Source organism: Oratosquilla oratoria, chromosome 3, assembly GCF_046742065.1.
Source record: "Oratosquilla oratoria isolate Oo_2021 chromosome 3, ASM4674206v1, whole genome shotgun sequence".
Taxonomy (NCBI): domain Eukaryota; kingdom Metazoa; phylum Arthropoda; class Malacostraca; order Stomatopoda; family Squillidae; genus Oratosquilla; species Oratosquilla oratoria.
Window position 1 is genome coordinate 86,637,470 of NC_134779.1, and position 21,567 is coordinate 86,659,036.

A 21,567-nucleotide genomic window follows, 5' to 3' on the forward strand; every position below is an offset into this window, starting at 1 on the left:
CAATAATTTCTCTCTATGCGAGAGTATACGCGTGCCAGTGCCTTATCACTGACTAGCACAAGCGTGTAACAATATAAAACGAATATACATTCTATTATATATGTCTAAAATACAGAAAAATCTGGAAAGCATTATTAAGTTAAGTATACCTCAGACTTCTGATACATCAGACTACTCAGAGAAAGGAATTCAGGTTAGCCCCCCCCCCCCCCCCAAATTTATATCCTGGATCCGCCACTGATACTGAGGTGAGTTGATGGCATAAATGGATGGTGGAGAGGAGGAGGAGGGATGTTGGTTACTGTTTGGAAGGGGAGTCACCTTCCATATAAACATCAGGTAACATTCCTTCAGGTGTTTTGTCTCTTTCTGGTGTCCTTTCTATTTTCTGTCTTTTTGTACTAGAAGAATCTTGGGATTCTTTCTTTAAAAATCTGTCCAATGTTGTCTGCCTTTGACAATTGTTCAGATTTTTTTCTAAAATGGTCAATAGCATTGTCATTGAACAAATTGATGCTCCTGTTGACCACAGCAGTGTTAGGATGCCATTTTTCCACCACTCTCCTTGTTTTCTCCCAGTGATAACACAGTTCTTTAATTTCTGCAGTGGAAATGCTTCCCTTACTACTTTCCTCCTCTGAAGAAGAAAGTTCATCAACCACTTCTTGCTGCTCCCTGTGCAGTTCTTGGAGTTCTTCAGTTGTCAGCTCATTTCTGTGGTCTTCGACCAATTCCTCCACATCATCACTGTCTACATCCAAACCCATGGACTTCCCCATGCTCCGTGTCAAAGCCTTCAAAGTCTCTGGCTGCCACACAGTCTTCCCACAGATTCTTCCAGGCAGAGTTCAGTGTCCTGAAAGAAACTTCCCTCCATGCTTTGTCTATTATCCCCAAGCAATGAAGGATATTGAAATGGTTCTTCCAAAAGTCCCTGAGGGTTAGTTCTGTGTCAGAGGTCACTTCAAAGCACCTTTGAAAAAGTACTTTTGTGTAAAGCTTTTTGAAGTTTGAAATAATCTGCTGATCCATGGGCTGGATTAGAGGAGTGGTATTAGGGGGGCAAAAACCTCACTTGGATGAAGCTGTATTCACCCACCAGATCTTCCTCCAAGCCTGGAGGGTGAGCAGGAGTGTTGTCCATTACCAGAAGGGCCTTGAGTGGTAAATTTTTCTGCTCTAGATATTTTTTCACACTCGGGGCAAACACTTCATATATCCACTCGGTGAAGAACTGCCTTGTTACCCAAGCCTTACTATTAGCCCTCCACATTACACTGAGTGTACTTTTTATAACATTTTTCTTGAACACTCTTGGGTTTTCTGAGTGGTAGACAAGCAAAGGTTTAATTTTGAGATCCCCACTAGCATTAGCACACAACAAGAGTGCAAGCCTGTCTTTCTTAGGCTTGTGTCCTGGCAATGATTTCTCTTCTTTTGTGATGTAGGTCCTCTTAGGTATCTTCTTCCAGAAGAGGCTAGTTTCATCACAATTAAAAACTTGGTGAGGAGTAAATCCCTCACTCTCTTCAAAGTTTTTAAATTCCCCAACAAACTTTTCAGCAGCATCTTTGTTTGCACTAGCAGCCTCCCCACACCTAACAACACTGAATGCCACTTCACTTCTTAAGTCGATCAAACCACCCCCTACTTGCTTTAAATTCATCACTTTGCACACTGGTTCCAGAGCTGTCTCGCTTAAGGTCATCATGCAACTGCTTTGCTTTTTCACAAATTATTGTTTCAGAAATGCTGACATCAGCAAGTTGTTTTTCGTTAATCTATACTAACAAAAGTTTTTCCACTTGTTCAATGATAGGTGACCTGTTCACGGCAAGAACGGTCACTCCTTTTGCCACATTAGCCTCTTTTATTATGTCTTTATTTTTCAGTGTAGATGATATGGTTGATTTCTCCATGCCATACTGAGTTGCCAGGTCAGAGAAATTAGTTCCATTTTCAAACTTCACAATGAGTTCTTTTTTCAATTCAATTGTCGTTCTCACTGCTTTCCTTTTAAGCTTGGTTGAATCACTAATCCTTTTTGGACCCATGGTTGCACTATTTTTAATAAAAATAAAAAATAAAGTAGCACAAATTTTCACGAAGCTTGCGTGGATGATGCATAGTGTACAGAAGCTAGCACAAGACTGAGCTGAAGCAACCACGTGGTGCGGCCAGTAACAAGGTGACGCTGTCCGAATCGCGGGGCAAGCATACAAATGACGAGTTGAATTTTACTTGAACAAGTTGGACAAATAACGAGTTGTATGAGTAGAGAGGCGGACAAATAGTGGGGTTCCACTGTATAGAAAAGAACACTTGCACATTCCAGTCATAGTTGTAGAAGAATCTGTTTTCCCACAAAATTTATTGATTGGATTTGCAACTATGAGAAAAGAGGGCATGATCGTATGTCCTGCTGAGTTAGGGATCTTAGTGAAATCACAGTTAATCCCATTTTTAAATCAACCAGACTTAGAACCAGTATCTGTGAAAAGATAACCTATTGAGATAGATAGGGAAGATAGCAATGGTAGATTGGATGGTAGAGGGGTAGACTGGTCTATTCAAGAACAGATTAAAAGAAAAGAAAAAAAAGAGGCAAAAATCACATATAGTGGACCTGATGTGGTTAGTTACCACATCATGGTAGAGAGAATTGTCCTTAGGTGAAGGATTAATGAAAGCTTAAATCTTCAGGACCTGTTATTTGGTTTTCTGTCCGCCATGACATAAATAATACACAATCAATACATTCATGTTCTGTACAGAGTATACAAATAAAGTTTATATAAATACATTTTATAATACAATGGCCATCCTTGAATGTGATATAATCTTTACAATATACAATTTGATTACAATAGACATACAATAATGATCCTACCAAGATTACAAATTTTATTTACAATAAAGCTAAATGCGTGCAGGGGACACTGCAGGAGTGGCGTGTTGCCACAGACCCAACTCAGGTGTTCAAGAAATCCCAGAAATTAATCAGAATTCATCAACTCCAAATGAAGCTTTTCTGATTTTGGAAGGTGTAACAAAGTCGACATTATTGGACTCCAGAGCAATTAACTGAGTAGAAGTGCAGTGGAAAGGAGTTACTGTTGACTCCAAAATTTTAACCATCCCAGAATCAATTAGGATAAAAAGTTTGAAATTGGACACAAGAACAAGGTAGGAATATTAGTGATTAGTACTATGAATAAAGACATAGACTTAAGAAAAGGTACACAAATAGGAAGTTTTCAAGTCTGTCCAAGACCCATTCAGATTTTAAGTGAGATTACTGAGGAGGTGGAATCACCTATTTCATCAATCTGTTCAATTCAGGAAGAAATAAATTTGGGAGAAAGATATAAGAGTCAACTAGAGTCTACTTGTCCAGATCTAGAAGTAAGCTTGACTGCAGTGCTTGTGAAGCACAATAAAGCAATTGCTTTGCCAGCCTTGGGCAAAACCATTTTAAAACAGATCAAATTAAAACCAGGGACTCAACTTATTTATATACCTGCTTACAGATTACCACATTCCAAACTAGCCATTGTAGATAAATTGATCACTGAAATATTATTGCAAGATGTCATAGAACCCAGTCAAGTGAATGAAACTTCCCATTGATTCTGGTGCCAAAATCAGATGGTACCATGCATCCAGTTATTGACTATAGGAAATTGAATAAACAGACAATACCAGATAGACTACCATTACCAGTAATAGCAGATATCTTTTGTAGTTTGGGAACCGAGAATCGGAATTTTAACACTATATCAAATCTGTATTCAGGCAAATTGAGTTACATGAAGATTCATAGGCTTATACAGCATTTTCTACAACAACAGGGCACTATGCATTCAAATGAATGCCATTTGGGTTATGTAGAAAACCATTGACTTATATGAGATTAATGAATACAGTTCTATACGAGTTGTTAGGAAACACAATCAGTGTACTTCTAGATGATATTTTAATAGCCTCTTAAACAGCAATTGAGCACTTTAAGAAATTAGATTTAGTATTCTCAAGACTAGTTGAAGCAGGGTTGAAAGTGAAACTTGAAAAATGTAAGTTTTTGCATGACAGTGTCATTTATTTGGGATATAAAATAGACATGGACTTAGTACAGTGAATTCAAAGGTAGAAGCAGTAAAGAACTACTCAGTTCCAAACAATGTAGAAAAAGGTGGAAATTTCTTGGAATTTATAGGGTATTTTAGAAAATTTATCAAGGGTTATGCAGACATAACTAATCCTTTAAGTTCTTTATTGAGGAAAGATTCAAAGTTCATTTGGGGACCTTCTTAACAACAAGCTTTTGATTAGTTGAATGATGAACTTACTATTTCTCCAGTTCTCATATTTCCTAATTATGATAGAGTTCATTCTTTGTTCTGATGCACCTGACTTAGGGTTAGGAGACATACTGATTTAAGAGAGAGATAGAAAATTGAATCCAATAGCTTTCACATTAAGACTTTGTAATAGTGCAGACAGAAACCACTCCATTACAGAAAGAGAAACATTAGCAGTGATATATTCACTAGGGAGTTCTAGAGATGTGATACTGGGATCAATCAGAGGGTGAACTGATCATACAGCTATCCACAACTTAGGGGCAGATTAGCCAGGTGGTTTACTACACTTCAGTGTTATGAGGTTAAATTTGAATATATTCCAGGTAGGAAGAACATTGCTTAATGTGAAGGAGGATAGGGAGGGAAAGATAGTTGCAGTGGGAAATACTAAGAAAATGACTGTGATGAGTGAGGAAAATGGAGGAGAAATAAGGAAGGATGAAGTGAAGGCAGTTATTAAGATGATAAAAGCAGGTAAGGTACCTGGTCTGGATGGATGCCATGCAGAATGTCTAAAAAAAAAAGGAGGTACAGTGATGGTGGACTGGCTGGTGAGGTTATTTAATGTTTGCTGGAGAGAGGATAGAGTGCCGGAGGACTGGAGGAGTGCCTGTATAGTTCCACTTTACAAGGGAAAAGGGGACAAGTGTGAGTGTAGTAGTTTCAGAGGGATTAGCTTGTTAAGTGTAGTTGGGAAGGCTTATGGGAAGATCTTGATTGAGAGGATTAGGAGAGGAACAGAGGGAGTAATTGGTGAGGAACAGTGTGGATTTAGGACAGGTAGAGGTTGCATAGATCAGATTTTTGTGGTAAGACAGATATGTGAGAAAGCTATAGGAAAGGGGAAGGATGTTTTTTGGGCTTTTTATGGATCTGGAAAAGGCTTACGACAGGGTGGACAGGAAGGCATTGTGGGAGGTTTTGCAGATATACGGGATAGGAGGAAAGCTTCTAGGACAGCGATTCCCAAACTATGGTCAAAAGCTTCCCTACACTTGTGTTTTCAATAAAAGAAGACTTTCAAAATTGCTTTTTGATGCTTGGGTCGCCATATCTTCACCAGATCTGGATTTGGGTCGCAGCCAAAAAAAGTTTGGGAACCACTGTTGTAGGAGCTGTCAAGAGTTTTTACGAGAGTAGTAGAGTATGTGTCAGGATTAGAAATGGAGAGAGTGAGTGGCTCGAGGTAAAGGTGGGACTTCGTCAGGGATGCGTTATGTCTCCCTGGCTGTTCAACTTGTACATGGATGGGGTGGTGCGAGAGGTAAATGCAAGGGTGGTGGGTCAGAGATTGGAGATGGTTAAAGAAAATGGAGAAAAGTGGGAGGTGAGGGATTGAGGAAGTTGGTGACAGAGTTTGGGAGACTGTGTAAAAGAAGAAAGCTGATGATAAATGTGGGTAAAAGTAAGGTGATGAGATGTACAAGGGGTGAAAGTGGCAGCAGACTGGAAGTGAGCATATAGGGAGAGCGACTGGAGGAAGTGGATAGTTTTAGATACTTGGGTGCAAATATGGCAGGAAAAGGTGGAGTGGGGGTGGAGGTAGAATGTAGATTGAGAGAAGCAAGTAAATGCCTTGGTGGATTAAAAAGTGTAATGAGGAATAGACATTTGGGAATGGTTGCTAAGAGGAGACTGTATTTACCTAGTCGTAAATACAGTCTCCTCTTAGCAGCCATTCCCAAATGTCTATTCCTTATTACACTTTTTATGTATGAAGGAGTGATTGTGCCAACAGCACTGTATGGGACAGAAACATGGAACATAAGAGAGGAAGCGAGAAGGAGTTTGAATGTGTTTGAGATGAGGTGTCTGAGAAGTATGATGGGGGTTACTAGGCTAGATAGAGTGAGAAATGAGGAGGTGAGGAGGAGAACAGGGGTGGAAAGGGAGTTGGGAGATAGGGTTGATGAAAGAATATTAGGATGGTTTGGACACATGGAAAGAATGAGTGAAGAAAGACTAGTAAAAGAGATATGGAAGGCAAATGTGGAGGGAGTGAACATGAGGGGACGTCCTAGGATGAGATGGATGGATGGATGGGGTGAAGGGGGCTTTGGGGAAGAGGGGAATGTCTGTTGAGGAAGGACAGGGAGAGGACAGAAGACAGGGGTGAATGGAGAATGGTTGTATATGGATGATGTTGTGATGCATGAGGTGGAATGGATGGGGGGATGGGGGGTGAGGTAGTATGTGTGAGAAAAATTTGACGCAGCCCGAAGGGATTTCTCCCCGTCTTCTCCTTTTATGCATGGGGGGACTGAGAGGGGGGGGGTCACCAATTTAATGAAGCAGCCTTGCTGTGGATGTGCTGTGACTTGCAACACTGCTTCTGACCCAGGGCAGTGGACAAGGTGCAGGGATGACCCGTCATCCAGGAGGTGCTAATATAAGAGGGAGGGTGGAGGGGAGTGGAGTGTATTTAGGGATGGAATGGGTGGGAATGATTTTATACTTTTTTTTTTTTTTTGGCTACCTCCATTGAAAGGGGGAAAAGGCCTTGGTATATGTATGTAGGAAGAACATTGCAGCAGATGCATTATTTAGGAATATTAGTCAACCAACGACAGAGTTGATCAATTTCATCTGCAGTATTAATGAATTAGTAACATTAGATGAGAAAATGATAATAAGGGAACAAAGAGATAAGACTTTGGAAAAAGTAGCCTAGAATTTGATGAACCCACAAGGTACTCCCCCAAAACTACCAAAGGGGTATAAGATGGAGGAATTTAATTTGAGTAATGGACTTTAGTATAGAAAAACAGTTGTAAGTGGGAAGAATATTTCTAGGGGCCCAGTGAATCAGTTGGTAATTCCACAAACTCTTATACAAGAGGTATTGAAATTACTTCATGAAAGTGATTGTAGTTCTCGTCCAGGAAAGGATAAAACTTATAGACAAGGACAACTTAAATACTTTTGACCAGGTATGAAGAAAGCCACTTATGAGCATATTGAAAATTGCTTGAAATGTGCTGAGATAAAAGGAAATACACCTAAGCCTGTGCCTATCCTATCATATCCTATACTACAGAAACCTTGGGAAAGAGTTCACTCAGGTACACTGGAGTTATGTCTGAAAATTTATATAAATATGTATTTGTTGCCATTGATTATTTATCTTTCAAGATTTTGTATTTTACAACCCATACCAAATTACCTTACCTTACCGGGGTGTCACATCAACTTGGACGTTGGCCACCATGGAGCTCCATTCCTGTCTGCACATGGCTCTTCTTAACAAGATGGCATTTGTTATTTCTGCTACAGATGTCCTTAATCAATCTACATATTTTCTCCATGGTCTTCCTCTTGCCCTCTTTCCTTCTATTTTTCCCGATAGGCACATATGTTCTAATTGTTGTTTTCTCATGATGTGTCCTACAAAGTGTAACTGTCTTTTCCTGATAGTTGCTTTTATTTTCCTCTGTGTTCCTATTTGCTGTAGTTTCTTCGCTTGTTTTAAATTCTGTCCATGAAATTTTCAGCATCCTTCTCCAAATCTACATTTCTACTGCTTTTATCCTGTCCTGCATTTGTTTACTAATTGTCCAAGTTTCACATCCATATAATGCTGACCATGTGTAACATTTTACAAATCTTTTTCTTGTTCTCATGTTTATTTCATTGTTAGTTACTAAGTGTTTAATTATGTTGAAATTATTTTTTGTTATGGCTATCCTTCTCTTTATCTCTTTGTCGCTTTTCCCATCCCAAGTTAACATGCTCCCTAGGTAATTGAAATGGTCCACCTGTGTCAATATCATTCTTTCTACTTGAATTCTTACCCTTGGACCATACCAAATAAGAGCTGAAATAATTGCTTCAGTAATCTATGATTAGATAATGTGTAATTTCACTTCTAAGATCTTAGTTTCAGACAATGGTACTGAATTTGATAACAAAATCTTGGAAGATTTATGTTGGTTATTTAAGATAAACAAAATTAATATTCAAGTGAATCATCCTCAGAGCAATGGAGTTGTAGAAAGATTAAATAAGAAAATTCTCAATTGTCTTAGAGGTTTTATAAGCACATATAGTATAACTTGGGATAATTGGATTCCTTGTGTTAAATGTGCACTTAATAACCAAATCAACACAGCTACAGGTGAAACACCACATTTTATAATCTATGGGGAAGACAAAATTTTCCAATATGAAATCTTGATTGCAGAACCAAAGCCTGTGTATAACATAGGTGATTACATCTCAAATAAGACAGTGAAAACGAAATTGAAAGGGAATCTACACCTAACACAGTGGGACAAGGTCTATATAACTGCTGGATGAAGAATAGAAAAAAAAAAAAAACAAGGAGGGGGAGTACTATTTCTGATCAAGAAAGACTTAAATGCGACAAAGATAACAGAAGGAAGAAATAATGTAGAGTCAATCATGATAAGGATAGAAATCAACCACATAAAAAGTAGAAACTTTATAGTAGTGTATGTGCCCCCTAAAACACAGGCCTGGACAGAACATGATCATTCCAAATTGTTAGAAGATACAAAACATGAACTAACTGATATACCGAAAGAAAGAGGAAATACAGTAGTTATGGGTGATTTTAATTCCAAAGAAATATGTTGGGAAGAATTGACAGTGAGGGGTGGAGAGGACATATGGGGTAGCATGCTACTTGATATGTCCATTGAATACACATTGACCCAATGGATAAAGGAAGATACCAGATATAGAAACAATGAGGAACCTTCGAGACTGGATTTAGTACTCACATCGGAACCCGAAATTGTAGACAGAATAGAATACAAAACACCATTTGGAAAGAGTGACCATGTACTAATAGAATTCAAATTAAAAGAGCAAATGGACCTAAGAAGAAATGAGAAACATAGAATAGGAAGACCAATGTATGGCAAAATGAATTTTGAGAAACTTAAAGAATTTTTTCGAAATGCAAACTAGGAAAAATTCCTTAGTGAAGAAACAAGGATGGAAGAGAAATGGAATATACTAAAGGAAATTTATAATGAGGGTGTGATCAAATATGTTCCACAACAAAAGCAAGAAAGAATATACAAAAAAAAACTGGTACAAAAAAAAATGTAGTGAAACCAAGGATAAAAGAGACAAAGCCTGGAAAAATGAAAAAAAAGAGCAAATGGCAAACATACGTCAAACTAAGAAACTATTATGTAAAAATACACAGGGAGGAAAAGAAAAATTATGAAAAGGAAATTATAGAAAAATGTAAGGATCAGCCAAAGCTATTTTACAGATATGTGAATGGTAAACTGAAAAAACAAACAAGAAATAGAAAAACTATGCCAAGGAAGTCATGAATATACAGAACAAGAAATGGCAGAAGTTATGAGTAGCCACTTCAAATCGGTTTTCACAATTGACAACTCACCTAACTGTGAAGGAATAGAGAAACAGAAATCTCCCAAATGAAGGAAATAACCATAACAAAAAAGGAAATCAGTGACCAAATAAAAAACATAGATGTTAGAAAATCTCATAGTCTGGATGGAATTGCAAATTGGATACTGAAGGAATGCGTGGAGGAACTAACATAGAAAATACACTCTATAATAAAATACTTGCTCAAAGAAGGAAAAGTACCATAAGACTGGAAAAATGCAAACATTGTACCAATACATAAAGGAGGAAGTAAGGAAGATCCAACTAACTACAGACCGGTCTCCCTAACAAGCACAGTAGCTAGAATATGTGAAAAAGTGATTAAAAGTAGATGGGTTAAACATCTGGAAGAAAAATCTATACTAAACCCAAGCCAATTTGAATTTAGACAAGGATGATCATGTACAACAAATCTAATCTGCTTCTATTCGAGAATAATATAAATAATAGATGAGAAAGATGGATGGGCAGACTGTGCCTATCTAGACCTACAATAGGCATTTGACAAAGTACCACACAAAAAATTAATAGGAAAATTAGACTCAATAGGTGGCATTGCAGGTAATTTATTAAAATGGATGGAAGACTTCCTGACTGGGAGAAAAATGAGAGTAGTAATCAGAGACAAATACTTGAAATGGGAAATGATAAGTGGTGTTCCACAAGGGTCAATACTGGCTCCAATCATTTTTACCATATACGTAAACGACATGGATGAAGGAGTTGAATGTTATATGAATTTCTTCACAGATGATGCAAAAATATCAAAGAAAGTATCAACAAATGAGGACTGTGACTCATTACAATCAGACCTGGACACAATCTGGAAATGGACTAAAAAGTGGGAGTTTGGTAAAACTAAAAACAGAATTTCAAAAAATTACAAAATTGGTGAAAATGAAATAAAAAAAAAAGTGCACCCAGAAAGGGACCTTGGAGTGATGATCAGCAATGACATGACACCGGACAGACTGTAGGATATGTTGGGCAGCCGGGCCGGCAGCATGCCCACTGTGGGGGTCAGCTGACTCGGCTGACTCGGGTCTGCATTCGCCAGTTGGCGCCAAGCTTCAATAAAGACAAGAAGCCACTTGGCCTATTACTCATACCTGCTACATGGCGCAGTGATTTTAGGACCTACGACCGTGCACTATGGCTGGCAGACCTCGTTACACATCCCAGACCCCACGGTCTAGCCGTCGGCCGACACAGACGCCTTCGTACCCTGCGCAAGCCCAGCAGTTGCTCCTGGCGCAGACGGAGGCAATCGCAGCGTTGCAACTCCAAGTGGCCACGTTACCCAGACATGGACCTTCAGCGCCTCGGACCTCAGCCCCTGAGAAGTGCGACCTGGGAACATCCACTGCGGCTTATCGGTCCTGGAGACGCTCTATGGAATGCTGGCTGGGGCTCAGCCACTTCCCACCGGCCGAGGCGGTGCTGCATATCCGCCTCCAGTGTACACCAGCATTACAGCGCTCCTTGGACTCCAAATACACCATGGATCAGTGGACGGCCCTTTCTACTGAAGAAGCTCTGGATGCTATCAGTCGTGTAGCTCTCCAGACAACCAACCAAGCAGCAGATTGGTGCAAGTTCTTCGCCACGACTCAAGGGCCTAGTGAGTCAATCTGTGAGTACTTTACACGCTCTACCCAATGTGCTGCAGACTGTGAGTTTAAGTGCCCCCACTGTGCAGGCAATCTGTCTGAGTACATGCTACTCCGGAAGCTAGTGTGTGGGCTTAGAAGTGTAGCGCTGAAGGAGGAAGTGTTTCGTCAGTGCCAGACATTAGGTGATGTGGATGTGCTTCGCAAGTTTTGTGTAGCCTTCGAGGCGGCGCATATAGACGCCCGCCAAAGTTATGTTGACGGAAATTCCGGACGGGAAACCTGGGCGGCGGCGGCTGGGGTGACGTCACTGCCAGACGCACAAGAGGCTCTCCCGCCTCAAACCGCAGGAATCCGCCAAACACAGCCTACGTTCAAACGCTGTGGCAACTGTGGTCTAAAGCACAAGCCAGGGAAAGGATCGTGTCACGCGGAGACGCTGACTTGTCACAACTGCGGTAAGACTGGGCATATTATAAAGATGTGTAGGAGCAAGGGGAAGCAGGTTGCAGCAACCGCTGACATGGAGACCTCCGGCATCGTCATCGCCGCCGCAGGTGCAGCACAGAAGCAGCCACGCATCGAAGTGTCTGTCAGCCGCGCTCAGGGAGATGGAACGTCAGTCAAAATCCTAGCTGTGCCCGACACAGGGGCACAAGTGTGTGTGGCTGGCCCAGATTTGCTGACAGCACTCGGTGTTAAGCCAGCCTCGCTTACGCGCCGAGGGAACCTGCGGGACGTGGCGAACCTGAGCCTGCAGCCTTCAGGCTCGTTCCCTTGTCGGGTGCAGTACGGCAGCAAGGCAACAGTGCAAGAGGTCTTCGTCATGAAGACGGCCACCCGATGCTACCTCTCTCTGCAGACATGCAGGGATCTCGGATTAGTACCCACGGACTTCCCGCACCACACCACTGTCGCAGGTGCGACAGTCTCCGATGTTGGCAACACTACAACAGACAGCACACCGCCACGCCCAACTTCGCTCCCATTTCCCCCGCTGGAGGAAAATGTGCCCCGTCTGGAGGAGTGGCTTCTCTGTCACTTCTCAGGATCCACGTTTGACACGAACAGAAGCCCTCTGCGAGTGATGGCGGGTGAACCACACGTCATCCACTTGCTTCCGGAGGCTAAGCCATACACCTGCCACACACCAGCTTCGGTGCCGAGGCACTGGGAAGCGGAAGTCAAGAGACAACTGGACGAGGATGTCAGGATGGGGGTTCTGGAGCCAGTACCGGTAGGTGAAGCTACGGAGTGGTGCGCAAGGATGGTGGTCGTAGCCAAAAAGTCCGGCCAGCCAAGGCGCACAATCGACTTCCAGAAACTGAACGCTGCGTGCAGAAGAGAAACGCACCACACGTCTACACCTTTTGACATGGTATCCGGCATCCCGCGGCACAGCTTCAAGACCACTGCAGATGCGCACTGGGGCTTCCATCAAGTTGAGCTGCATGAGGAAAGCAGAAGACTCACAACCTTCATAACACCGTGGGGCCGCTACAGATACCGTAGAACCCCCATGGGCCACTGTGCTGCACCCGATGCATATACCAGGAGGTTCGATGATGCTATCGTGGGGATTCCAAGGAAAATAAAGTGTGTGGACGACACGTTAATGTTTGATGCCAGTGTGGAGGACGCCTTCTGGCATGTGTATGACTTTTTGGAGACCTGTGCCGCGAAAGGAGTGACCCTCAAGCCTGAAAAGTTTACCTTCTGCAGGAGGGAGGTGGATTTTGTGGGGTTCCATGTGGGCTGGGAAGAATACCACCCCACTGAGGAGAGGCTGGCTGCCATCAGACACTTTAACATGCCCGCAGAACCATCACTGACAGACATCCGCTCCTGGCATGGGTTCGTGAATCAGCTAGCACCCTTCCTTGCCACTGCCCCAGTCATGGAACCATTTCGCGAGTTGCTGAAAAAAACCCCAAGGCAAGAAAGTGTATTGGGACGAGAACCTGCGAAAGAAATTCCAGCATGCTCAAGAGGTGGTCTGCAGCCTCGCTAAGGAGGGCCTCACATTTTATGATAAGAACAGACCCACTATTGTGATCACTGATTGGAGTAAGGTGGGCATAGGATTTGTGGTGCTGCAACAATATTGCCGTTGCTCGATGCAAGAAAGTCCGTACTGCTGCAAGAGTGGGTGGCGTCTCGCACTTTGTGGCAGCCGTCACCTCACACCTACTGAGGCTGGCTACGCACCGGTGGAGGGCGAAGCATTAGCGGTCGCATGGTGTCTCCGCAAGGCCCGCCTCTTCCTGCTCGGGTGTCCAAACCTACTTATCATCACTGACCACCGCCCACTTGTCAAGCTCTTGGGTGACAGAGAGCTAAAGGACATCGTAAACCCAAGGTTGTTTGCTCTGAAGGAAAAAAACGCTTCAGTTTAGATTCCAGATAAAGTACATCCCCGGAAAACGCAACTCCGCCGCGGACTTCCTGTCACGCTACCCAACATTGTGTGCAACACCAGACGTCATGGATGAGGAACAAGCTTGTTACATAGAAATGGCAGTGGCGTCTGCGACTGTTGCCGCACTTGCAGACGGAAATTGCGTTGTGCTCGACAATACAGCGGTGGTGCAGGCAGCTGCAGAGGACCCAGAGTACCAGCTGCTTCTGGCCAGAGTGACGGCGGGCGACTGGCATCCGCACCGTGCCCAAGAATTATCCTGTCTCCGTCAGTATTATGGAGTAAGAGACAGGCTGGCTATGTCACAAGGGCTGGTGACATATACATATGACCAGGGGCATGTCCGCCTTGTCATCCCAGAGTCTATCCGCCGGCACGTGACTGCTAATCTCCATGCTGGCCACCAGGGACTAGACGGGATGCTACGCAGGGCGAGGCAGTCAGTGTATTGGCCTGGCATGGAGGGCGACCTACAGCGCCATCGAGACGCCTGTGTTACCTGCAACGCTCACGCCCCATCTCTGGCAGCCGAGCCCCTCACTTTTACGCCCCCTCCTGAGTACCCGTTTCAGCACACGGTAGCAGACTTATGCCAACTTGATGGGCATGTATACATGGCTTACGCAGACAGGCTTACGGGGTGGCTTGAGCTGGCACACTTCCCTAACGGGGCTACTTCAGGCAAGCTGTCATCAGTATTCCGCCAGTACTTTCAGAGGTGGGGGGCACCAGAATCAGTCTCAACGGATGGCGGAACGAATCTCACCAGCGAAGAGATGTACGAATTCTTCAGGAGGTGGGGGGTGGAGCGGCGAGTCGCGTCCGCTCACTTCCCTCAGTCTAACGGCCGGGCTGAAGCAGCAGTGAAGTCTGCTAAGAGACTGCTGCGTGACAACACAGGCCCCGGGGGCGGCCTTGACGTGGACAAGGCGTCGGTGGCGCTGCTACAATATCTGAACACCCCCCTGCGTGGTGTAGACAAATCCCCGGCGCAGTTGGCTATGGGCAGGCAGTTGCGGGATGGTGTCCCAGTACACAGGCAGCATTACAAAGTGGATGTACTTTGGCAGCAGGCTTTGCGCGCAAGGGAACTCGAGGCAGCAAAACAGCAGGAAAATTGGATCGTAAAGCAAGGAACACCCAAGACCCTCCCTCCTCTGGTACCCGGCACCAAAGTGTGGGTGCAAAATCAGGCTACCAAAGTCTGGGATAAGCGAGGTGTGGTCACGGAGGTGTGCCCATTCCGGAAGTACTCGGTGAAGATGGATGGCAGTGGACGTGTCACGTCACGCAACCGCAAGCATCTCCGCCCCGTCAGATGCCCCGTTACATCTACAACACCTACCCCCGCAAATCCCCTGCCGTCCTCGCCGCTGGTAGAGGCACCTGCTCCGCACCCTCAGCAACCACAGCCTGTGAACCGCCCTAAGAGATGTGTGAAACAGCCTTTGTGGCTGTCAGATTATGTAGTGGACTAGTGTTGATGTGAACTGTTCATGTGTAACTTGCTAAGTGTTGTGCAGTCATATATACTGTGTGAGAGTTGTATTCATTTTTGCCCCTCAGGCGTGTTGTAATTAAGCAATTTCTTTTGTTGTTTTGTTTCTTCCAGTGTACAATACGTTTCATAGTTATGTTTCTTGTACTACATGTACGTAGTACAACTTCTTTTGTTGTTTGTTTCTTCCAGTGTACAATACGTTTCATATTTGTTTCTTGTACTACATGTACGCAGTACATTAACAGCTTGGGAGGGGGATGTAGGATATGTTGGGCAGCCGGGCCGGCAGCATGCCCACTGTGGGGGTCAGCTGACTCGGCTGACTCGGGTCTGCATTCGCCAGTTGGCGCCAAGCTTCAATAAAGACAAGAAGACACTTGGCCTATTACTCATACCTGCTACACAGACATATAAACAAAATAGTAGGTGAAACATACAACCCACTAAGGTCAATGAAAGTGGCATTTGAATACTTGGATGAAGAAATGATAAAAAAATATTAGTCACTTTGATTAGACCAAAACTGAAATATGCAGTGACACTATGGACACCCAGTACTAAAAAGAATATAAGGAAACTAGAAAGAATACAGAGTGTAATGGTGGCATAGAACATTCTTTGTGTGTTGTACATACGTATTTGTAATATTGTTTATTTATTATTATTGTGAGATATGACATTATTATATACATTATATATTATACATTATATTATATACATTATTGTGAGAACCAAGTGTTCATTTGAGGGTGTATGTTTTCCCGCTAAGCCTGAGCTTGGTCGCATTGCTTAGCGTCAGTCTTGATTCTGCTTACGAAGCGACCGCATGCTTGTATTTGTAGTGCGTGTAACTAATACAATATTTTGCAAATTGACTGTTTCATTGGCCACCCTGATACAAGAAGCTGGGAAGGGAGATGTGGGTTTTTGTAAGTGCATATGGGCCTGGTAGTGAGAAGAGTGTATGGAAAGGGAAGCTTTTTGGATAGATATAAATGAGTGCATAGAGGGATTAAGGAGAAATGTCAATTTAGTAGTGTTGGAAGACCTTAATGCTAGGGTAGGAAACAAACCAATAGATGGAGTGATTGGGAAGTATGGAGTTCCAGGAAAAAATCATAGTGGAGAGTTGATGGTGGAGATGTGTCTCGAAAGAGAGTTGATGATAGCAAATACAGTGTTTAGGAAGAAAGTCAAGCATAAGTACACATGGGAGAGGGTGGTGGATGGAAGGGTGGTAGAGTATTAATGGACTATATAGTGGTAACCTGGAGTATTGTAGGAAAAGTTAAAGATGTACATGTTCTAATGGGAGACAGTGGGGGAATATCAGATAATTTTTGGTGGAAGGTAAGTTGAGAGTGGTGAATAAGTGGAGAAGGAAAAAGTCAGAAGGTAGAGAGGTACTTAGAGTGAACTGCTTAAATGAGAAAAGGATGAGTATAAGAAGAAGCTAAGAGAAGAGTGGGAGGGAATAAAGGATAGAGTAGAATTAGGAGTGGAGGAGGAATGGGGATGGTTCAAGGAGGGAGTCATAAGGTGTGCAAAGATGGTGTGTGGAACAAGGAGGATGGGAAGAAATAGAAGGAAGGGCAGTAAGTGGTGGGATGGGGAAGCAAAGAAGGGTGTAGAAGAGATGTAGGCTTTCATAGATTGGTTACAAATTAGGACGAGGGAATCATATGAGAGGTACAAAGTAAAGAGAAAGAAGTAAAGCATTAGATAAAGGAGGCAAAGAGGAGAGCAGATGTAAAATGGGGTATGAGTACGACAGAAAAATTTTGAAAGTGATAAAAAAAGTTTTTGAAGGAAATTAAGAGAGGAAGAGGTGAATCAAGTAGAGAAGAAAAGGTAAAAGGTGCAGATGGAGAGAGGATAATGGAAAAGAAGGCAGTGAGAGGAAGGAGGGCAGAGTATTTTAGGGAATTGCTAAATGTGGAGGAGGATAGGGAGGGAAAGGTAGTTGCAGTGGGAAGCGCTAAGAAAATTACCATGATGAGTGAGGAAAATGGAGGAGAAATAAGGAAAGATGAAGTGAATGCGGCTGTTAAGATGATGAAAGCAGGTAAGGCACCTGGGTTGGATGGACGTCATGCAGAATGTCTGAAAAAAGGAGGTACATTTATGGTGGACTGGCTGGTGAGGTTATTTACATAAGAACATAAGAATATAGGAGACTGCAAGAGAACATAAGGCCTACACTAGGCAGCTCCATATCCATCACCATCTGTCATCCCCATCCATAAAGTTGTCTAATCGTTTTTTAAAACAACTGATAGTTTCAGCGCTTACTACATGGTTACTAAGTTTATTACATTCATCGACCACCCTATTAGTAAACCAATTCTTGCCTATCTCCTTCTTAAATCCAAATTTGTCCAGTTTATACCCATTACTGCGAGTCCTGCCCTGTTGTTTTATTATGATGACCTTGTTTGCTTCACCCTTGTTATAGCCTTTGATCCACTTGAACACTTCTATTAGATCACCCCGCACTATGTGTCTTTCCAGAGAGTGTAAGTTTAGGTGCCTAAGCCTCTCTTCATAAGGCAAATTTCCGAGTCCATGTATCATTTTGGTCATTCTTCTCTGTACTGATTCTAGTGAATTTATGTCCATTTTGTAGGACGGAGACCAAAACTGTACCGCATAGTCAAGGATGGGTCTAACTATCGCTAGAGTTTGATAATTACCTCTGCACTTCTATTCGTTACCATCCTAGCAATGAAGCCTAATACTCTGTTAGCTTTATTTCTGGCGCTAATGCACTGCTTCCTGGTTTTAAGGTCCGAACTCACCAGAACTCCCAAGTCCCTCTAGCACTCAGATTTTTCTAAAAACGTGTTATCTAAGTTGTATCTATTTTCGGGGTTGTGTAGCCCTACGTTTAACACGCTACACTTAGAGATATTGAAGTTCATTTGCCATTTCACCGACCATATTAACAATTTATTGAGATCATCCTGCAGAATCTCTGCGTCGTCTCCTGACCTAATTAGGCGTCCTATTTTAGTGTCGTCCGCAAACTTACTAACATCACTATTTAACCCATCGTCTAAGTCGTTTATATACATAATGAACAACAAGGGACTCAAAACCGAGCCCTGGGGGACCCCGCTTGTAACATTGCCCCACCTAGATTTTATTCCATTTATGGTGACCCGCTGTTTTCTGTTACTAATCCAACCTCTAATCCATTCTAACACTTTTCCTCCTATGCCATGGGCTTTGATTTTATTTAGTAGTCTCTGGTGTGGCACTTTGTCGAACGCTTTGCGATCCGATTTACAGAGGGGATGAAGAAAGTAGTCTATCTAATATCAGCATTAGTAAAGAAGAAGTAGTCAAGCGGATTGACAGACTTAAAGCTACAAAATCTCCGGGTCCAGACAAAATTTTTCCAAGAATGCTTAAGGAGTGTAAATTTGAAATCTGCGACCAGTTAACTAAAATATTCAATAAATCGGTAGACACTTTAGAGTTCTTCCAGACCCTCTTATGCCTTGACTTCTTGTAGATTGAACATACAGAACAGGATCCCTAGTCCTATCACTCCGTCCCACTTTACCATCGTTTATGACTCACATGGGAATCATGATGGCAGAATTCTTTCCTCACCTAACACAGAGGGCATAGGGGAAAAGAAAAGTTACACTCTAAGAAGGGGTGATAATCATATTACAAAAAGTAGCATGATTTCTCTAGTAAAGATTTCACTCTAACATAGACATATTATGTGCAGCTCTAATCCTGTGTTCTCAACATTTTTTTTGGCCATGCCTCACCTATAGGCAATTCAAAGAATCTCAGTTGATCCTGTGTTTTCGGTTGACAGCCCTGCTCACCTTTCACCCACTGAGCTGGTTGAAACTTCAAGCTTCCTTAAAATATTTTCATATTTCTTCACTTAGCTCAGTGACTATACAAGTTACAAGAATTTCATGTACATCTAGGGATGAAGCAGTCCTTGTTCACCTATTTCAAAGTTTTCCATCTCATTAGTACAAAGAAAGTAATTATAGCGAGTATAAAATAAGGAATGTGATTTTAATGTTTATACAACATTTCACTTGTTATCGATGTGTCCAGTCATTATGAGGCTGGTTGTAGAATTTAATGTCTTTTGTGATATAGTCATGAATATGAATGTGCTTTAACATATCTCATAAAGTGACACATAAAAGAGAAAATGAAAGGTTTATATGATTATCTTTTGATACTGGATGGGTGGCAGGAAGCACAGCGTCTTGCTCTCTTCCTCTCTCACTCCCTCCCTCCACCCCAATCAATCTCATAAGTCAAAATTGAACATGACTTGAGTACATACCACTCAAGGTTTTTTTGCATCTCAATTACTTTATGGCTTTCATCATCTCATATTCATTATTTTCTTGAGTCTTTGAATATGGTTGTATGAACATATATGGTTGGAAGAGTGACACTCATATCAGAAATTGAAATATATAGACAGGAAAAAGTTTGTAAGTTGCATCGTAGCGAAGGGTGAGCAGGGCTGCCAACCGAAAACATAGAATCGACTGAGATTCATTGAGTGAATTGCCTATAATCACCTTTAAAATCTTGATGTCCCCCATGTGGTGATATACAATTCTTATCATTTGAAAAATAAACTCCCCTTCAGCTGAAAAAACATAAAACCTTGGTTTAAAACCACTTCAAAAGAACAAGGCATCAATGAAAAATAAAAAACAAAACAAATTGAATAAAATAAAAATAATTTGACCCAGACTTCCTCAGTTGCCCTCAATTGCCCCCCTTATAAGTGATATTGCCTACCTGAAAAATTGAATTCCCCACCTGAAAAACCGAATTGCCTACTTGTGGGGCATATACCCCATGTTGAGAAGCACTGCTCTAATCCATAGGGGTGCCCCAATACAGACTCTAAAGCATTGGCTGTATGCTACTATACAATGACTATTGCATAATAACATGCAGTCAATACCTTAGTATGGGAGTGCAGTCCAATAAATAAACAAAATATCTTGGTATACCCCAAAATCTGATTATCTCTTGCTTGGCTAGTAGGTTACCCCCACCCCCACCAGAAAATTCTGGTGGATTTTGAGAGCAATTTTCTAAGTTATTTTATAAACAGTGAAAGCACTCTTAAACACATGAAGGTTAAGTTGTGACCCAAACCACTACTTTTGCTCCATGTACAACCATTATGCAAGCAGTAGCCTCACACAGTTTATATGATCTGCATGCATGGGCTAAAGATGGCAAAACTGATGTCAATATGCAGATTTAGAAAGTGAATTTCCTTGCAGGTTTTGTTAAACTGGTAAACTGCTTTCACTCCAACTTTTTTCAAGGACTTTGGTCAGCTTTTAAAGTAGTACAATTGCTATCATTGTTAACCAGTGGCACTAACTTTTTTCAGATTTCCTCTGCAAAGATTCTACAGACAGTCACGAGTGTGCACGGCGGGTAAGTATAGCATTTGCCAAATTTATTGAAAACTTTCACTGGTGTGAGTATTACCAATAAATTAAGCAAAATAGATTAAGGGCCCCTTGTCCAACAAATATTTATTGACAATATTTCACCTATTTTCAATAACATCACCCATGTTATATCTACCTAATTAAGTATACATGAAAGTAGCAATGTTCACTGGGTCTAGTCTTCTATTCTCCAATTTATCATGCCTAGCCTCAACTTAATATACAGTTCCAATTTAATATATATCCTTGATTTCCAATTATCATATTTAGATTTGAATTTATGTATTGTTCCAGCTTGGGAAATACCACTTTCTAAGCTATTTCAACTTTTTATACATCTATATGGTAAAGTGTATTTCTTCACATCCTTTAGTCATGTAGTCTTCCTTTATATGTTCTCATGACCTGTTAAAGCCCTCCTATCCCTAATCTGTTAATGTAATCTAACCCCTTTAGTGACCTGAATACTTTCATCATATCACCTCTTTCTCTTCGATCTTTCAAAATTGGCAGACCCAGTGCTTCTTTTCTTTCCTCATATGGTTTATCTGCCAGGCTGGGAACCAATTAGCTTGCTGCCCTTTGTATTCTCTTGATCTTACATCCTTCTGTAGCAGTCCATATGTCTCTCCCACAATCCTACTGATATGTCTGTCAGGTAACAAGTTGTCTTTTATCATCTCTACCAACTCCTTCTCCTCTTTTGTTTTTGTAATGGATTCACTTCCCATGGAATAGTATAAAATAGCTTAATTTCTCTAGTAGAGATTTCTCTCTAAGACAGACAAATGATGTCTTTTGCAGCCACTCC

General features: G+C 41.9%; 1 protein-coding gene across 5 annotated transcripts in view; it reads left to right on the forward strand.

Moving 5' to 3' along the window:
• The window catches only part of LOC143024176 (uncharacterized), a 229,835-nt gene that overhangs the window by 19,915 nt on the left and 188,353 nt on the right, over positions 1 to 21,567 (forward strand). For all 5 annotated transcript variants that reach the window (XM_076183006.1, XM_076183008.1, XM_076183007.1 and 2 more), the window contains exon 2: positions 20,693 to 20,739. In XM_076183006.1, the coding sequence (XP_076039121.1) occupies positions 20,693 to 20,739 (47 nt within the window). The remainder of the gene's footprint in view (positions 1 to 20,692; positions 20,740 to 21,567) is intronic.